The sequence below is a fragment of the Carassius carassius genome, chromosome 32, assembly GCF_963082965.1.
Source record: "Carassius carassius chromosome 32, fCarCar2.1, whole genome shotgun sequence".
NCBI classification, from domain to species: Eukaryota; Metazoa; Chordata; class Actinopteri; order Cypriniformes; family Cyprinidae; genus Carassius; species Carassius carassius.
The window spans coordinates 12,859,592-12,880,268 of NC_081786.1; the positions used below are offsets into that span (position 1 = coordinate 12,859,592).

At 37.6% G+C, this 20,677-nt stretch overlaps 2 protein-coding genes across 2 annotated transcripts in view; one reads left to right on the plus strand and one right to left on the minus strand.

Moving 5' to 3' along the window:
* Window positions 1-5,037, minus strand: part of hhat (hedgehog acyltransferase) — a 35,063-nt gene extending 30,026 nt beyond the window's left edge. Inside the window, exons 1-5 of the mRNA XM_059520392.1 lie at window positions 4,916-5,037; window positions 4,143-4,268; window positions 2,215-2,282; window positions 1,912-2,025; window positions 1,641-1,835 (exon numbers count right to left, since the gene is read on the minus strand). Of these exons, the coding sequence (XP_059376375.1) occupies window positions 1,641-1,835; window positions 1,912-2,025; window positions 2,215-2,282; window positions 4,143-4,257 (492 nt within the window). The 5' untranslated portion in view covers window positions 4,258-4,268; window positions 4,916-5,037. The remainder of the gene's footprint in view (window positions 1-1,640; window positions 1,836-1,911; window positions 2,026-2,214; window positions 2,283-4,142; window positions 4,269-4,915) is intronic.
* Window positions 5,038-7,765: 2,728 nt separating this feature from the next.
* Window positions 7,766-20,240, plus strand: LOC132112753 (acetyl-coenzyme A synthetase 2-like, mitochondrial). The gene is made up of 14 exons (XM_059520394.1): window positions 7,766-8,238; window positions 8,445-8,541; window positions 9,774-9,973; window positions 11,355-11,530; window positions 12,944-13,096; window positions 13,331-13,478; window positions 14,946-15,083; window positions 15,895-15,987; window positions 16,148-16,260; window positions 17,017-17,143; window positions 17,453-17,580; window positions 18,932-18,995; window positions 19,253-19,374; window positions 19,546-20,240. Exons 1-14 carry the CDS (start codon window positions 7,773-7,775, stop codon window positions 19,720-19,722), a joined length of 2,202 nt encoding a protein of 733 aa, XP_059376377.1. The 5' UTR covers window positions 7,766-7,772; the 3' UTR covers window positions 19,723-20,240.
* Window positions 20,241-20,677: the final 437 nt, after the last annotated feature.

Here is a 20,677-nt window from a genome sequence, read left to right on the forward strand (position 1 = left end):
GCTCATAAGTAGCTGAGGTAAACAGATGTACAAAAAAAAAAGAGATCATTAAAAAGCGAATAAAGATCACAATTGATTAAATTACAGTGGTTTGTTCTTCAGATGGGTATGTTAATGACTGCTTCAGAGTAATAAATAATAATTAAATGAAGGTTTGAATAAGAGGGGAAGCTTTGGGTCTGTGTCACAATTAATCAAGGAGAAACTCAAGGCAAGAAGGAAACTCATTTGTCACTCAGATCAATATTCCCTCCATCTCTTTCCTCCTCTCCGTTGGCACGAGCTTGTTGATCTCGTTGCTTTTCCCTTCAGTTGGATATCTAATGACAGCTGTCAATCAATCACTCACTGTGTCAAGTGACTAAGCATTTAAAGAAACAAACAAAAAACAAGACCTTCTGTGAGTCAGCTGTATGACATCTAAATAGGAAAAAGGAAATACATAATGTTTTGCATGCAAACGTTTGACTTTGAATGTTTGCTTGGGAGACTGTTTGAGTGTGTACGCCACTGTTTTTGTAAAGACAATAATGACACTTAATGCAGGCCTGTTTCAGTCTCATCTCCATTCTCTCTGCGGAGCTCTGCAGATGTGCTCTGAGAGCCCTGGAGACAGCACAGACTCCTGATCCTGAACTGAACAAAGCCCTTACTTTCTCTGTCACACCTCACCCCATCAATACAGATAGCTTGAAAGAGATGCAGGTAGTTTGACCAAATACAGTAATTCTGTAATCATTTAATTCTAAAGTAAATACGTTATAAAGGTCCAAAATTGTATTACTTACTTTTTTTGAGGAACACAAAAGGAGAAATTTTGAAGACTGTGTTGGCCACTCTTTTACATGCAATTACAACAAATTGGAACTTAAGTTTTAAATGTTCAATAAAGGGCACAAAAAACAACATAAAACTGTACCATGTGATTCATGTTCTATATTTTAAGCCTGAAGCCATACAACAGATTTGTGTGAGAAACTGACCAAAACTGAAGTCATTTACTAATAATATTCACCTCCAGGGAGATTTTAACTTAAGAATTAAGTTGAATGATTCAGTTTGATTTGTGCATGAACCATTTAGAATGGTTTTTACAACCAAATCAACCTGTTTTGTAATTATTAACTAAAACTGAAAACAACTAAAAACTATTTTTTTTATTTGAAATAAAGCTGAAATAAATAAAAATATATATAAATATTAGATTAAAAAACTTGAAATATTTTAGTAACATAACAAAATTGCTCAAACTTAAACTAAATTTAGCAACTGACTGAAAAATATGTTCAAGTCAGGCACTGCTATTTCCCCCATGAATATTGAGTATGGCGCACAAGTCATTTATGATACTTTTATGTGGTTTTGTATCCTTTTTTGAAGCTTGAAAGATCTAGACATCATTCTTGATATGGTTTCATGAAAAAAAGCAACCAGCACATCATTAAAGTACCTCCTTTTGTGTTCCAAGAAAGAGAGAAAAAAAGCCATAACGACTTGGAACTACGTGAAAGTGAGTAAATGAGGACAGTCTTTCATTTTTGGGTGAACAATCCCTTTAAATTGGACACTTTTAGCAGCTTTAGATGAGGAAAACATTTGGTACCTCACATATATGGTTTACAGCTTTTACTAAAACACACCTGTAAATCCTGGAGGGCAGTGACATTGAGTGTGGAGAGTAGCAGGAGGGAGCAAAACCATGAGAGGATGGGGCTACGTAGCTGAGCCACCACCAATGAGATGCTCAGATGCAACATCAAGACAGTCAAGCCTCGCACTCCGAGAAGCCAACCAGCTGAGAGGAAGCCATACACTGTTATGACAGCCAGTCGGAACTGTAACACACATGCAAAGAAAAATGATGCAACATGCAAACATCAGATGAGAACATTTGTTCTGAATTAATCTTACCTGAGGCAAAAAATTATCTGCCAATCTGGAGAGCACAGCATGGCCAATCAAAGACCACAAAAGAGATTGCCATGCCCACTCATTCCAAAAACTCCACTCAAAATCTGTAGGGTCCTAAAACAGACACAGACAGAAAAACACATGTATAAAAACAAAGACACACATAAAGTGTGTCCGTTTTGCTTGTCTGTATAAAAGGAACTTGATTGAGCGGGAAACAGGAAATTGGGCTTGGTGGGGTGCATCAGCCAAATGTGTCATCCTAATTAAAGTCACTAATATAATTATCATGTGTTCTCTCACCTTCTTGAATCCCCATATAAGGAATCCTCTCTCCAGCTGCACCTCTCTGTCCAGGCTGACCTCATGCTCTGTCAATCACACACAGGACACACATTTCTCTCATACTATTCAGGAGGTAAACAAAGTCCACACACAGGACTATATTGGATTACTAGAATCATAATGGTATTTATTCAAAATCCACCTCATTCTCCACTCTTATAATATGGACTCTACGGGATGTGAACGTTTCAAAGCACAACTTCTTGTAAGGAGATAGTTCATCCAAAAAATAATGTTTTGTCATTCCAAAATTGTATTGTTTTCAAGGGAAAGTTTAGCAGAACAACCAAGTTGTTACTACAATAAAAGTGAACTTGACAGCCCCTGGTCCACTCCATACCCGCTTTTAATGTCAGAGTGAATACAGCGCTAACACATTCTGCTAAACTTCTCCTTGATTTCCCATAGAAGAAATTAAGTCATACAGGTTTGAAATAACTTTTTTTATCTTTAGGTGAACCATCCCTTCAAATCCTCTTCGAGGCACGTGTTGCAAAATGGATGAAAAAAAAAAATTCTACAAAAATTGGATCTTGTAGTTGGAAGTTTTAGATGAAGCATATTCATATTCTTTACACACATGCATTAAATCTCTCCTTTCTCCCCTGCAATGCAGTGTCAGTCTGGTATTGTTTTCTCCACCCCGCCCCTCTCTCTCTCCATCCCTCTCTCCCTACATCTCTTTCTTCATCCAGTTTCTCAGGACGGACCTCTCATCACCTCGACAGACGGTTTTCCTGCAGGGTGTACTGGCAGGCAAAGATCTATTCACACTATCATAAACACGCACAATTTTTTTCTGGAAATGAAAGTGTACATGGAAACAGAAGTAAGACCACAGTGCCATCTGTTGGTTTCACGGTCTTGGAACACACAGATTGCAAGAAGTCTTCTCATGGGCATGTTTGCTGTGACATAAATCTTAAGTGACACTGACCCGGAGTCATATTTTGTATATTGATTCACTAGGTGTCTTCAACATGAAAAGCAGTAAGACACAAAATGCAATATTTAAGATACAAAATAAACAATGTAGATCCTGTGAATTAAGTTTAAGAACACCGACTGATTGATTTCCTTCTATTTATTATTCACAAACATATAAAGTTAATGTTTTGCTTAATATCTTAAGTATTCAATTCAGCTTAATTAAAAATGATTACTCTGAGGTACTGTAAAAAAGTCAGCTGGATGGTGTTCTTTAAAAATCGTTTGTCTGATAGCTAAAATATTTAGGTTTAAATGTATCAGCAATTTCACACACGTTATTATTTACAGTATGCAGTGTTTACTCTGTGCATGAGGAGAGGCCCTATTTTGAAGCTTTATTTTTGCACTTTTTTGACTGGCATGTTTTGGTTGAAAGAGATCAAATGGGTGCTGTGTGGTGTCTTTTGCTGACCTGAGATCCCCTCGTCCCTCAAAATGACAGCACAACCTTTTCAGAACCCTTAGAGTCAGCAGTTAACACAACAGGAACAAGCACCCCCCCCCCCACCACACACACACACACACACACACCACAGCAGCCCTTTTCAAACCGACACGTTATAAAGTTAAAAAATAATAATAATTGCCGTACAAATGGAGAAAAAATTATTTTATATTTATTTTGGATAATTTCATCTAAATAAATGATTCAACAGGTATATTCATTTAATAACAATCTATATGTTTTGTTTATGTCTAGCTGACAAATTTGTGGGGTGGTGGTTGTCTAATGTTCTGTTGCAATTCTTTTTTCTTTTAATTGTATATTAGGTTTGGGATTTTAATCTGTTTTCCTTTGATAACTAAATATGTTGCCACTGAACCATTGCTGAGATGTAAGATTCCTGAGATCCTTTTCTTTTTTTTCTTTTTGTTCTGGGCAGACGACAGCTCACCTTTGGAAAACCTGTGCAACTGGCAAAAAGAATAGAGATGGGAGGAGAAGGAGAGAATCCAGTATGCCATCATCTCCCATCGAGGCAGAGATACCAGCTCCCATTGTGGAGTCATGAAAGCTGAATCTGCAGGTTAAGAAGATACACACTACTTGGTTAGACTTCAAACCTGCAATGGGTCAGGTGTCACTACATTTGGAGCGTTCCTGTTCTGCACACAACTTGATTTCCAAAATTAAGCAGCATAAGTAAAGAAACTGAATTGTAATTCAAATGAATTGTATGTGTTTTGTACAAATAATGCATTTTCAGGAAAAAAATAAAAGAGAAAATGAAAATGAATGAAAACTGGCCTAAAAGTAAGCTTAAACTGCATTTCAGAGGATATTACCAAAGCTGTTTCATAGATAACGATCATGCATTATCAAACTTACATATTAACATTTCAAAGATATACCATTCTCTGTAATACGAATAAAACACAATACGTTTTATGAATTACTTTATCACCATTACACAACGCATTCTACAAAATACTTAATTACGTATCAAGGAATATATCAATTATATATGTATCAAGGAGACTGTTTTCATGGCAACACATTTCAATAGTTCAATTGGCATGTGAAGTGCAAGATTTTTTTTATTTGCTCAAACAGTCATTCACATCTTTAAACATATGAAATGATTTTTTTTTGCATAAGCTTCCTCGTTACATTATCATACTACAATTACTGCACTATAATATTTGCATATTTGTTTCAGTTACTCACAAAATCCAACAGATAAACTCTCGTGCCAGCCAAACACTGTCGCGAAGCTCCGCCCTATGCTTCCTAGATTTGTCACGCCCCTACAACCTGATTGGCTATCCCGACCATTACGTCTTATCACAGTATTTTAACCCCATGAGTGCCTTCATTACTTTTGGCAGGGATTTCAGAATCAGAATCAGAAAGAGCTTTATTGCCAAGTATGCTTGCGCATACAAGGAATTTGTTTTAGTGACATAAGCTTCCAGTACACAGAGACAACAACACACAGACCAAAAAAAAATTACAAAAAAGGAGAATTACAAATTGGCAAATAAATAAGTGTATAAACAATTGTGCTATAAATGATAATGGAATAGGATTGAGTGAGATGCAGGAATGTTCTAGGATGGAGGGGTAACAAATAAATATAAGGATATTGCACATTTTTTGCATAAGCATAAGTTTAAGTGGGTAGATTGCCTGGGGGAAGAAACTATTCTTGTGCCTTGCTGTTCTGGTATTTGCGGCTCTCAGGCGCCGGCCAGATGGCAAAAGTTCAAAGATGGGGTGACTTGGATGTGAGGGATCCAGAGGGATTTTCTGAGCCCTTTTCCTCACTCTGGATGTATACGGTTCTTGAAGGGTGGGCAGGGGAGCACCAATAATCCTTTCAGCAGTCCGAACAGTTCTCTGTAGTCTTCTGATGTCTGATTTTGTAGCTGAACCAAACCAGACAGTAATTGAAGTACACAGGACTGACTCAATGACGGCTGAGTAGAATTGTTTCAGCAGCTCCTCTGGCAGATTAAACTTCCTTAGCTGGCGAAGGAAGTACAACCTTTGTTGGGCTTTTTTCACAATGGAGTCAATGTGATTGTCCCACTTCAGGTCCTGAGAGATGGTGGTTCCTAGGAATCTGAATGACTCAACTGCAGCCATAGTGCTGTTCATGATGGTGAGTGGGGAAAGTGCAGGGGGGTTTCTCCTAAAGTCCACAATCATCTCCACTGTTTTGAGCGTGTTCAGCTCCAGGTTGTTAAGACTGCACCAGACAGCCAGCTGCTCAACCTCTTGTCTGTAGGCAGACTCGTCACCGTCCTGAATGAGACCGATGACTGTAGTTTGTCTGCAAACTTCAGGAGCTTGACAGAGGGGTCTTTAGAGGTGCAGTCGTTGGTGTACAGGGAGAAGAGCAGAGGGGAGAGAACACATCCCTGAGGGGCACCAGTGTTGGTGGAGCAGCTGTTTGACATGAATTTCCCCAGTTTCACTAACTGTTGCCTATCTGTCAGAAAGCTGGCGATCCACTGACAGATAGATCTAGGAACGGAGAGCTGGGTCAGTTTGGTCTGGAGGGTTGTTGGGATGATGGTGTTGAAAGCCGAACTAAAGTCCACAAACAGGATCCTCACATAAGTCCCTGTTTTGTCCAGATGTTGCAGGATGAAGTGCAATCCCATGTTGATTGCATCATCCACTGACCTGTTTGCTCGGTACGCAAACTCCAGGGGGTCCAGTAAGGGTCCAGTGATGTCCTTCAGATAAGCCAGAACCAGTTTTTCAAACGACTTCATGACGACAGACGTTAGAGCAGGGTCTGTAGTCATTAAGTCCTTTTATCTTGGGTTTCTTTGGATTTAGCTGCAAATTACGGTAAACTGTAGCTTTATAATTGATCATCACAAATACCTTCACTTCTCGTTACGCTGGAAGGCCGTTGTTTTGGCTTCAATGAACAATGAATCAGTACAATGCAGTGTATAACAAGTTCAGAAAAGGTTATCTTAGGTTAGGAACAAATATAAACAAAGTGTCCACAGTAAGATAATAATTATTTACTGGTGAAAAGGGGAAACCAATAAATAAAACACACATTCAAATACAAATCATCTCTCAGTACAAACTCTGCCAAAGGGCAGCACATTCTGCAGAGGGGCCCAAAAGGACAGAGACTTCCTGAAGGTGTGTGTAGGGAACTAAAGTCTGTGGTGCAATGCAGCTTATTGTCACACCCCCCCCCCCCCCCCACACACACACACACACACAGACCGATAGAGTGTGTAAGAGAGAAGCACATTAGATTACCAATTTCTAGGGCTGCGTTTTGACCCATGTGAGGCATCTATCTATCTATCTATCTATCTATCTATCTATCTATCTATCTATCTATCTATCTATCTATCTATCTATCTATCTATCTATCTATCTATCTATCTATCTATCTATCTATCTATCTATCTATCTATCTATCTGCCCCTCCTCCAGACCTCCACTATGGGGCAGCAATAGTTTGGGGTAGATGACATCCAGATCGTGTCGCATTTATGATCCAGTTTTAGAAACTTAAAAGTGAAACGGTTTAATGCAAACGTCTTTATAAACGTCCGAACTGATTGCACTATATTTTCACTGTTTTTTTATTTTATTTTATGTAAAATCATTTTCTAACTGTTTTAAATTCATTTTAAATAAGTACATTTTTTAATAATTTTAAAAGTTTTAAAATTGCTTGTTTTATTCTTATTACTTTCTTTTATGTTAAGCACTTTGATAAACTTGATAAACTTGCCTTGTCTTGCCTTGCCTTATAAATTAATCACTACAACATGCGATGGAAAGACGGTTCACGTGCTGATGTGCAGCATTTGGCTGTTTTGATTATGTAAACAGAACCACATTTACGCGTCTTAATCTAAAACCACTGAAAGTCTTTAAAGTTTCCGATGATTGTGCAACAAATGCACTACGACCGTACAATCCAATTTCATGTAACATCACTACCAATAAAGGAAATTCCAGCGTTGAAATCGATTGTGAAATCCAAAGTTCGTATATTGTATTTCTTTAGGGGGCGGTTTGTAGTGAGCTTTTCTTCATGCTAGCACTTGGTCAACAAGTTTCCTCCTCCCTCTCTCTCTCTCTTCTGAGGAATAATCACGGACTAAGGAAACTTCCGCAAACTTCACTCCAGAGACTGAGTGAAATAATGGCTGGATGTGTGAGCATAAGTTTGCTGAATTCTTTGGTCAGGAGAAATGTTATCTTTAGGAACACGAAATGTTTGCGCAAAAGTGTTGTGTTGATCTCGCGGTGTCACGGGAGGTCTCTGTCCAGCAGCAGCAGCAGCAGCATCAGCGCGGCTCAAGCCGACCTCAGCTCGCATCTCGCTGGAAAGACCTATGCAGATTTATATGAACTGTCAGTTAGAGACCCAAAAACTTTCTGGGGATCCATCGCCAAGGAAAGGCTGACATGGACTAAACTTTTCGATCAAGTGACAGACTGCGATCTCTCAAGCGGAAAAATCAACTGGTTTCTTGGAGGGCAACTGAACGTCTCTGGTGAGTGTCACACCTTTCTTTACTAATATATTGTTGGTAAACTTGCCAATATGCTTTATAAATGATATCCATCAGAACACAAAGTTACGAGTGTATTTTAACTTATACTAACATTATCACATGCTACTTTATAAATGCATAAAGAAAATCTCTCTTTATTGTCAACAGTAAGCATAGTAGTACTTTTCTCTTACAATGATTGACAGTCAACTGTTTGGATGTACACGTGGCAAAGGATCCAGACAGAGTGGCCTTGATTTGGGAGAAAGATGAACCTGGCACAGAAGAAAGGATCACATACAGGTACATTAGCTCCTGAGAAATTCACATGTGGCTCTTTACCCAACCCCCAGTACATTTTCAACTCACAGCAAGCAGTTTTAACTTTTAACATATGTCTCTTTAAACTAACCAGTATTTACTTTTATGATTACTTATTTTAGATCTGCCTGTACACAATTCATTCCAATAGTGACTGGCAATGAATTAGTCACTACTGCCTATTGATTACAAACTTTTTGCCATTGCCAATAGTAATAGTAGTTAGCAGTTATATTTTTGTATTATAGTCTTTATTCAGTTGTATGTATTTATTTTATTATAGATGTTGTATGAATTTATATGTATTTATATTAATCCTGGCCGTGCTGGGATTGACACGGTTACCATATAATATGAGAGCATGCTACTGCAATTTGGGTGAATTCCATCACATGCACTTTCTTATGGAGAACAAAGGATTTTGAGGGTCCTGTGATGGAATGTGCATCTCCCTGCTCTCTAGTGCTTGAAATAAAGATGGGATATTCCTGGCTGCGGTTCAGATCACTGCTGTTAACAGTAGGCTAAATATTTACAGGATCTACTGCCCGCACTGTTACCAAAACATGAGAGTCAGCAGCCCGTTTCCTCTAATCTAGCCTGCACACTGAACCTTGAAAATGAGCTATTTCTCATCTTTTATTGCAGAAGATTAGTTTCCCAGTATCTCTTGTTCTAGATCAGATAGGAATCATTTGAGGGTGTATGGTGAAGAAGCAGACAGATTGCAGAATCAGTCATGTGTGTAAAGGACGACACCCTTAGCAGCGTACATGTATCCTGCTTCCACGGGTGAACAGGAAGTTAAAAGACATCGATGCGCATTAGTATGAAAGTGAAAGTGTTTTGTCTGTGATCTCACAAGCATATGGAGGAGGCCTGATAATAGGGCCTACTCAGATGTGTCTGTTTCTCATCCATGACCCCAGAGCCTTTGAATCGAGACTGTTTTCTCAGATGCAATCTGGCATAATAATATGTTCACTAGGCCAACAAAAACTTGCCAGTACTTTATTATAGCATAAATACAATATTAAACTTCACCCCATAAATGCCAGTTTGGTGCATTATGACCATATGACCTCAGTGTTTCCGTGACCGTTTGCTTCAATTGCACACTTGAGTCACTTGAAATGAAATGCATTAAACCCAAACGCATGACTGCTTCTGTTTCTCAGCTGTATGTTTATATTTGTAAAATTTACAAATCTCAGGGAGCTTCTGGAGATGACCTGTCGCCTTGCCAACACTTTAAAGAGTTATGGCATCCAGAAGGGAGAGCGGGTGGCCATCTACATGCCTGTGTCTCCTATGGCAGTAGCAGCCATGTTGGCCTGTGCTCGTATCGGTGCCGTACACACTGTGGTGTTTGCAGGGTTCAGCTCAGAGGCTCTTGCTGGCAGAATTCAGGATGGTGAGTAAAATAATGCTCTTTTATCATAAAGCAGTGAACTGTTTGTCTCAGCAGTTTTTACTAGAGTGGTCAGTTACACTGCTTATATTCTTCAGGGCCCCCACTATTAAAAGGGATATAGCAAGAACATACTTTTATTCGTTTTTTTTAAATAATATTTGTAAAATTGTATTTGAAGCCATCTAAAAATACAGACGTCAGAAATGAGCAAAATCTTGTTTGAGAAAATGGTCAGTAATTGGTCAGTAACAGTTTAGGGTGGGCCTTATCAGCAAAGGATCAGTTGCTTTCATTTCTGGTCTATTTAAAGGAAACATGAAATGGCACATTCATAACATATTTTAGGAGGATATTTAATTACAGAAATGTAGTGTTTATCAAATTTTAAATGATTAGTTAAAAGTGTTTTTTTATAGAAATAAACATAGGTTTCTGTAGAATTAGTTTAGCTTATATAACTACTGTTCAAAAGTTTTTTCTTGACAGAAAGAAATATCATATGACACTGAAGACTCATACATTTTAAAGTTTAAGTTTTTTTTAAATGGTAATAATACACTAGTAACCTGTATCAAAACCTTAGTCCAAAATGTTGTTTAACGTTTTTGATCCATTTCAAATGTTGACTACTATATTTCACAATTTTACTGTTTTAACTGTATTTATATAGATTTCTATAGAAATGTAATGATGACGTCAGTCAAGTCACTTCAGTGGCAGAGCAAGTTATTATAGTTTGGTAAAAGATGACGACTATTTATGTGTACTGATAAATTGTGTACAATAAGACACATTTAAAAGCACATTAAAGTTGTATTTAAAAAGTAAATATAATCACTGGTCAGTTAAGTTTCTTGTTGACTATTAATCGTAACTAAAGGTTTAAAGTCCTCTGCTGGTTATTCAGTTCTAATAAAGTTCTTGTATACTTTATCAGGAATGCTGAGCTCAACAAGAGTCAAGTGTGTTTCCATGTTGTGTTTTATACACACTAAATTAGGGAAAGCTAGCTACCTTGTGCATTTAGAAACCCTGTGCATTTAGGGATATGCGTGTGTGCATGATGCTCTGGACAGAGATAAGTTTCAGAGGGCGTTTGTTCTCAGAGAGGCCTTTCTTTATCTTATTTAATACAGCAGACACTGAGCAGATGTTTCTTACTGATCCTATTATGAACAAAAAACATCCTGTGACAGTGGTTCAGTTGAGACAGGTTTCCTAAAATAAGGGACTTATCAAATGCGTTCTTTAAATATTGCTTAAAATGAAGTGTGTTTACACATGCAGAGCCATCATGTCTAAATTTAGCTCTGAGTGGTACATTGTACATTGTCTGGTTAGTGTCTATTTTAATTTTTTTCTCTCTCTTCCATTCGCACAGCCCAGTGCAAGTTTGTCATCACATGCAACCAAGGTGTGAGGGGTGGCCGTATCTTCGATCTGAAGTCCACGGTGGATAAAGCAGTGAAGAGCTGTCCATCTGTCCGGCATGTGTTTGTGGCCAAGAGAACTAACAATAGCGTGCCGATGGGAAAACTAGACATTTCACTAGATGAGGTAAACCACACAACATTGACCTTCTGCAGTGCACAGATTAGAAAGCCAAATTCAAACATTTACATGATTATTATTATTATTATTTGGGTTTTATAGACCTCTGCCAAGACCAGCAATAAGGATGATCTGCAACAAAGGAGAATAAGTAGGATATTATAAGCGTTTACATTTGCCTAATCATCAGCTGTTTCCAAGTATTTTATATCTGTACAGCAAGCCACTTTCTGATAGGTTTATACTTTGTAATGCTTCATCTATCAGAAATAGTGTTTTTGCAAAGCTTTGAAATGGTTTGTGAAGTGGAGAAGGAACGTGTCCCTAATTTGTGCCTAAGTAGGGCACAAAACTAGGAGTAGGCCTATCTAGTTTCTAGTTCATCTTTGAGGAGTTGCATAGTGCACAGCCCCCATTGTTTTGTCTTGCCAGAATTGCCTGTGTTTGCCTGTCTCTATAGTGATGTTCTCCCACTCTGTACAAGGGCTGGAATTTCCTTGTCTAGAATTGGTCATAGTTGTGACATGCCGGACAGTTTGGCACTGTTCTATTTGTAAAGACAGTTCAAGAAAATACCAGATTGCATGTGATAAAAAGAACAAACAAAAAAATGGCTGTGCAAAAAAGCTCATCTGGGCCTCAGTAGACTCTCCACATGCTGTTAAAATGGGCTTTAGAGTTATGTTTTAAGATTAATGTTTTGGTTGCAGAGTTAATATCTCGTTTAATCTCATTATTTGCAAAAAACACATTGGTCTTCAACATTAACTGTGGAAAAACAAGCGGATAATCAATTTAGACTACACATAGATTGTTTTTTAGATTATTAAGTTACACAACAGATAAATAAAAGAAAACAACAATGAAGTGAATAACTGCAAGTTAACCCTTTTATACCTGCATGAAAGCCTGAAAATGGACAGTGACTGAACAGAAGCTCCTATTATATATCCAGGTGATTGTTGAATCTATATTGCATTTGAGTGATTATGAATTCATTTCTGAAGAACACCAAAGCCAATTCCTGCACCTGTACAGTCACAGCTGCATGTGAGAGTGTGGCAAGTTGCTTTTCCTGTTCTGTGCATCATCCATATCAAATAGATCCTCCATATTGACTTTGCATTTTAACCGAACGATTAAAATGGCATAAAAAGTAGTTCAAATGTATTCTATTAGTATGCAATATGTGAAGATTTATGTCATGCAACTACTTTTAAATGTATTAAATACATTTTTTCTTTCACTCACTTTTTCAGTTGCAAATTACTTCATTAGTATTATTGCTTTGTAGCCTATATAGTATTTGCCAGTTATACAGAAATACACAATAAAAACTTAAAAAAAAAGAAGAAAAGATTAACATATGGTGCTGATAATGTAAATATAATGCAGTGTACTTTTATCTGTCTGTGTCAGGTGATGGGGGGACAGTCTCCAGTGTGTGCTCCAGAGCCCATGGACAGCGAGGAGATGCTGTTCATGCTGTATACCTCAGGCAGTACGGGTAAACCCAAGGGCATCGTGCACACACAGGCCGGTTACCTGCTCTACGTGTCCCTCACACATCAGGTGTGCCTCTGTGCTTCTCTGATCACACACACAAACACACACAGCTCATTCTAATATGCTGGTTTGGTTATTAAAAATGTTAAATGGTAATAATATTGGACAGTAATACTATTTTCACAGTCAAATCGATCAAATGTAGTCATTCTTTCAAAAATGCGTTCCAGTCTTTTGACTGGTAGTACATATATATATTATATTATGATTTATAGCTGTATGATTTGTCTGTTGTTGCAGTATGTGTTCGACTACACACCTGGAGATGTGTTTGGCTGTGTTGCTGACATCGGTTGGATTACGGGTCACAGTTATGTGGTGTACGGACCCCTGTGTAACGGAGCCACGTCTGTTCTATTTGAGAGCACACCTGTTTACCCCAATCCAGGTGAATATCAAGAGAAATTATCAATACTAATGAACCATATATAGTATATATACTTCACATCCGGTATGATAAACATTTATCGGCATAATAAATGATTTGCATTTGTATTTGCCAAAGCATTGCAGCTTATCTGCAGACAATAAAAGCTATTTAATTAAATTTAAATAAAAAAAACAACAACACAGAATGCATCACATACTGTTCACGTTCACACTGCGAGCCCTTTAGTGCTCAATTCCGATTTTTTTCTCAGATCGATTTTTTTGTATTAGCTGTTCACATTGTTGTTATAAATGTAGCCAATATTAGATTTCCAGTGTGAACAGATCATGGTTCTGAACTGGACCGCATGCGCAAAAGAATGGTACGAACAGAGTTTACAGGTTATCACAACAAAATCTGCCCAATTGTTTCTCAAAACTAGTCCAAAACTAACCCAACCATGTTCAGGGAGGTAAACATTGTGTCAGTGGGGTCGCATCAACCCACGAAGTTGAAATTATGCACAGGCAACATGAAAAATAAAGACAAGGATGTGACAAAAGACAGCAGAGTTCTGAAACTTTAATGATTCAAGCTCTCATGTTTTTCTTGTATATGGAGTTGTCGTTATAATACTTATGAGTTCCGACACATCACTGTACTTCCACTGACTAACTTTTGTAACTGGCTTGATAACTTTGGGTATCTTTGAAGTGACTCCCGTAAGCGTGGAATTATGATGAATGTCCATCTAGAACGACGTAAAAGTCACATGAATTCCGACATTGTTCACCATTCACACTGTGGTCGCATTAGAAAACATCTGACTTGTATCAGATTTAGAACCACATGCGGATGTGGCACAAATCAGAATTGAAAAGCTCAGATTCCATGCTGTTTGTGCTGTTCATACTGTAAAAAACAGATCTGAGTCACAAAAAAAAGAAACGGATTCGGGCCACATTTGCCTGCAGTGTGAACAACACAGCTATTCAGTCCTGAAGTTAAGTAGTTGTGTCGGTCATGGGGATGACCCCTTTAGATTATGTCAGATAGTGTTACTGTCCCTCCCAGCCCTTCAAAGTGAATGAACTGCTTTTGTTCAGTCCTCATAAAAAATCATGTGACACATTAACCTGCATATCGAGTCTTATCTGCCTTTATGAGTGCATTTTAATGGAAATGAGCATTCATGAGTGGCCGTAAAGCAGCGTGCTCTTTACAGTGTGACCTCTGCAAGAAACATTTCCTCTGATATCCCCTTAATAAAACCTGGTTTTCAAAAGCTGGTATCAATTAGGAAATGTTTTTGTGTAACGGTTGTAGTCATATGTTACTGTTTATGTTCATATTTACGTTTTAAAACTGTTTTTGTAGTTTTGTTTTAGTTTTAGATGTTCTGTTCGAGTGCCATCTCTGGTTGTAAATCAGACTCTTCATTATCTTTGTCTTAACTGTTAGAATATGTTTTGTGACTGTTTTTAGGTCGTTACTGGGAGACAGTTCAGAGGTTAAGAATAAATCAGTTTTATGGAGCTCCTACTGCCATCAGATTACTTCTGAAATATGAGGAAAACTGGGTGAAGAAATATGACAGGTCATCACTGAAGACACTCGCATCTGGTGAGACTACAGAGATTTAGTAAATAAATAAATAAATACCATAAATTTGGTACAGCTATTGTTATATATGTTTGTTTAAATTGTAATATTTCACATTTCCGATCAAATAAATGCAGGCTTGGTGAGTATAAGATACTTTTGTGATTACAACCACAAGCTAAACATTTCTGTTTTGTCTACAATGGTCTACTTTATTACTTGTCACTATCTTTAGTTTTTCCAAACATCAAACAAAACAACTGACCTGTTATCAAATACATTGCTTCAGTGTGAATTTTATCAACTGTTAGTGAAAGTCTGTGTGCCTTTTTAGCAACTTAAACACGGGTTGCTTCATGGGGACTCTGTCTCAAGAGGGATAAGTGCATTATAAGGGCACAATGGGGAAGGGGAACTAATCAGCTCTTAAGTGTAAGGGTCACTCTTTTCAGAGTTTGAACCGAAGACCTTTGTGTTAGCAGCCCAAAAAGTGTACTTCCGCCACCCTGGTATACTCAGCTCTGCATGGGAGAGAGTTCGGCTTCAGTTAAAATTTAGCCTGCTCGCTCTGGATGATTTTTAATGAGTCTAGTCACAGCCTTTGAGATCAACAATGGATAATCTAACTTTGTGCCAAACATCAAGGACACTAGATTGTATGCGAAGCCAGTCTCTTTAGTACCTGTCAGTTCCTCTTGAAAAGACAGTGCTAAGATTTCCTTGAATTGCCAAGTCACTCAATCATATAAATGTAGAGACAAGTTTTTAAGTGCAGTGTTATGGTCAATGCATTTGTCTGTAATGACCATGTGAATGTGTGATCTGTTGGCAGTTGGAGAGCCCATTAATCACGAGGCATGGGAATGGTTCCATAAAGTGGTTGGGGATGGACGGTGCCCTCTGGTGGACACATGGTGGCAGACAGGTAAAATGCACTCTTCAAACAACTGTCAATTGCTGCATCTTTTTTTTGTCTGTTTATAGTTCCCTTAATCATTAGACTGGCAGCGTTGATAGGAAGATTTACACCATGTGTGATGATATTCTGAAATAATAAGATAATTCACCAGGCTGTCTCTCTTCAGAAACTGGCGGAGTGTGTATCGCTCCACTCCCAGCTGAACCGGGAGCAGAGATCCGGCCTGCTATGGCTATGAGACCCTTTTTTGGGATCCAGCCGACACTACTCGGGGAGAAGGTGATCAATGCTCGTTGTGTCCTGACTCACTGCTTGGTCACTTGTTTTTAAGTAACTTGGGGTGCATTTATAGCTGGTTAAATTCTTCAATTACACAATAATATAGAAACATGTCCACCTCAAAGTAAAAAATGGCAGATGTAATTGTAAGCCACACAAAAAGTCAAAACTGTCAGAAATGACATTGTGTGATCTAAAGTGAAAATTGCTAGAAATAAAGTAGCAATTGTGAGATATAGTTGTAATCTGAGATAAAAAGTGACAGTTGTGAGATAAATTCATAATTGTGAGATATCATAATGTTCTAAAATTTTAAGTTAAAACAAAGTCACATTGTTTACAAAGTCAGTTATGACAAATTAGTTCTAATTAGCTCTTTACTTCCTAGTTTTTCTAATGTAGTTAACAGCCGTTCTGGATAACTGCTAGCAGACTGACCGAATCAGACCTAAACATGGGTTATATTTGTCTTTTGCTCCGCCTGGCTCTGCCTGGATCCATGCATCCAGCCTCTGCTGCTTCGATTAAAGAAAGCTTTGTGTAACAGACAGTGATGAACTTTGAGCCCTCAAATTCTCTACTGCATCTGGAAAAAAAGAGTAATAATGCATGCTGGAGCATGTCCACTCTCCTCTGAGGCGCTCTTTTGTTATGAGATTTCCACACCCTCCTATTAAGATCAACCCAGGAGAGACAGGGCCTTTCAGTGCACATGTTTTTAGTTATGTAGAATAATCAATTTTGCTTCATCAACAGGGACAGATAATAACAGGAAATGATGTCAGTGGAGCTCTGTGCATCAGTCAGCCTTGGCCTGGAATGGCCAGAACCATATTTGGAGACCACCAGCGATTTGTCGATGCATATTTTAAACCGTACCAAGGTGAGCAATACCCCAGAGGCTCTTGAAGCTCCTTCTTGCTGTGAAAGTTATGAAAAAAGAAAAGTTTGGACACTTGTTGAATTATTCAGCTGTTCTTTTTGACTCTGACTTCAAAGCGAGGGCATGAGTGGAATGTTAGCAAGTTCTAACTGTGAAAATGTCAAAAAAATCTGTTTGGATTTTTCTAACATTTCTTATTTTGTTGTAGATTGCACTCACAATAACTCAATTTACATTTTAATTTCATAAAAAGTTAACATGATAACAATCAGAGGTATAAGCTGTTATTAAGGTGTACATCTGTCATAGGTCAGTATTTTACGGGTGATGGGGCGTACCGCACTGAAGACGGTTACTACCAGATCACAGGACGCATGGATGACGTCATTAATATCAGTGGGCATCGGCTGGGCACAGCTGAGATAGAAGATGCACTGGTGAGACCCCCGTCGTCGTAACCCCCCCGGACCCCCCCCTTTATTGTGGTGGCCAGCCTAATAATCATGCTCTCTAATCAGCATCTTGATATGCCACATCTGCGAGGTGGATGGATTATCTCGGCAAAGGAGAAGTGCTCACTAACACAGATTAAGACAGATTTGTAAACAATATTTGAGAGAAATAGGCCTTTTGTGTACATTGAAAAAGTCTTAGATCTTTAAGTACAGCTCATGAAAAATGAGGGCAAAAACAAAAGTGTTGTGTTTTTAATTTTGTTTAGATTATGTATCTCTCTCTCTCTCTCTCTCTCTCTATATATATATATACATGTGTATACATAGTGTATGTATGTATGTGTGGTTTTGTGTGTGTTGTGTATGTTTTTATTTACATTAAATACACACACATACAGTATATATGTTGAAAATGTTTTAACATTTATATTCATATAATTCATTTTACATATAAATATATTTAATATATAAACAAAACATTTATTAAATATAAACATGTATGTGTGTGTATTTACATTTAAATGACAAAGATACACAGTACATACATTTTATGTAAACAACTTATTTTTGATGCGATTAATTTTGATTAATCATTTGACAGCACTATTAAGAAATATATGCAATATTTTATACATGTAAGTATTTCTTAAATATATACATACATGTATGTGTGTGTATTTATATATACATATAAATATACACAGTACACACAAACATATTATGTAAACAAACTTTTATTTTGGATGGGATTAATTGATTTTTCAGAACTAATTTCAAATAGATGCTGTTCTTTTAAACTTTATATTTATCAAAGTATTGATATAAACAAAAATATTAAGCAGCACTATTTTTTTACATACATGTTAATTTCTTAATATATTGTTAATGTTTGGGAGAAGTTGTGGCCTAATGGTTAGAGAGTTTGACTCCTAACCCTAGGGTTGTGGGTTCGAATCTCAGGCCGGCAATACCACGAATGAGGTGCCCTTGAGCAAGGCACTGAACCCCCAACTGCTCCCCGGGCGCCGCAGCATAAATGGCTGCCGACTGCTCCGGGCGTGTGTTCACAGTGTGTGTGTGTTCACTGCTCTGTGTGTGTGCACTTTGGATGGGTTAAATGCAGAGCACGAATTCTGAGTATGGGTCACCATACTTGGCTGAATGTCACGAAAAAAAAAAGATCACAGGAAAATTCATTGCTGAAAATTTTGCTTTGTATTATAAATGACTTAAAAGTAAATTATAAAATTAAAATGTCTTTCTGACCACACACTGTTGAATGGTAGTGTAGAATCGAACTTTTGGCTGATTGTGTGCATTTCTCTGTTATCAGGATGAGCATCCAGATGTTCCTGAGACCGCAGTGATCGGAATTCCCCATGAGATCAAAGGAGAAGGTAAGACCCCTGACAAACCCTCGATTTGTTTTTCATCTCTCCTTTTTCACTCTTGAGCCATCTGGAACCCGCCCAGCAACCAGAGACCTTTTGACCCCTTCCAGTGTGTGCTTTACAACAAACACCCTTGATCATTGTGAAAACAACGTCAAATAATAGAGGCATAATTGAGCATCACAAAATCATTCATTCATCTTTAACTTTGCCAAATGTTTATATGTCTCTCGCTTTCTTTTCCTGTGTTTCAATTTCAACAGTTCCATTTGCGTTTGTGGTTTTAAAAGAATCTGCTACTGACAACCAGCGTGCTGTTGTGGAAGACCTGAGACACCTAGTGGCTACCAAAATAGCTAAATATGCTGTCCCAGATCATTTCCTGGTAAAATCGTTGACTTTTTTTATTGATCCTTGTTCTACTGTGTTAACTGTTGATCTACTGTATATTATTCTTTTATCATTTACAAAAAAGTATTAAAAATGATCACTGTCGGTGCAGATCTGTTGGAGATTTGTTTTGTTCTGTGAGCTCATCTCTTCTCTCTTCTTAAAGGTTGTGAAGCGACTTCCTAAAACACGCTCTGGAAAAATCATGAGGAGAATCTTGCGAAAGGTGGCCATGCAGGACACGAGCAACCTGGGGGACATCTCCACGCTGGACGACCCCTCTGTCGTTTCAGAGATCATTGAGGCCCATAAACACCACAGAAGTCGTGCAGCTAAGAAGTAGAAAAAGACTGTTGGGATGTTGCAACGTTTATTTTGAGGAACTATGAATACAAAACTGTGATGACAGGAAATCATGAAAATGTGAGTGTGCCGTGTGTTAGGAACACAGAAGGCATAAATTGCAGATTAAATGCTCTCATATGTAGTAAAACACACTCATGAATCCCACCTGAACTGGATATTAGCCCCTCCATAAGACTGTTAGTTATCATTTAAGGGTTGCACACTTGGACAAACCTCTTTTAAAACATTAATTATGAAGCATTTTGCACAGTGTTCTTCCTGTAGCCAGAGACTAAGTGAGATTTGCTCTGTACGTCAGTATTTTTTGCATAAGGGATGATTTTATTTTAAGTGCTCAATCAGTTTGTGTTTCAGTAAATCTCACCTCTCTCATATTCTTTTTCTTCTTCTTTGAATTCTCCTTTTATGCCTTAATCTCCTCATGTTTATGACAAGATGAACATGATATGACTGGTTCATTTTTTTTTAATCAATATTACTATATTATTATGACTTGATGCTATTATAGTATATATGATTTCATATTATTAAGTGGAAGTCTAAATGTTAACATCCAATTCTTAGGAAAAAATGATAATTTCTGAACATTAAAAATATTTTAAAATATAATTTTGTCCGGTTGTGTGTTCTATCTATCTATCTATCTATCTATCTATCTATCTATCTATCTATCTATCTATCTATCTATCTATCTATCTATCTATCTATCTATCTATCTATCTATCTATCTGTCTGTCTATCTCTCTGTCTGTCTATTTTGTCTTCTGTTGTCTTACCGACTGCGAAATGTTTTCTCACATTTGAGGGTATCTGTATCATTTTGTTATTATTTTGTAACCAGTATGTATTTTGACTAGAAATATATTTACTATGATAAATGTGACTCTGCTACTTTTTTAGTTAGTAAAACTAACTAATTCTGTAAAAACACA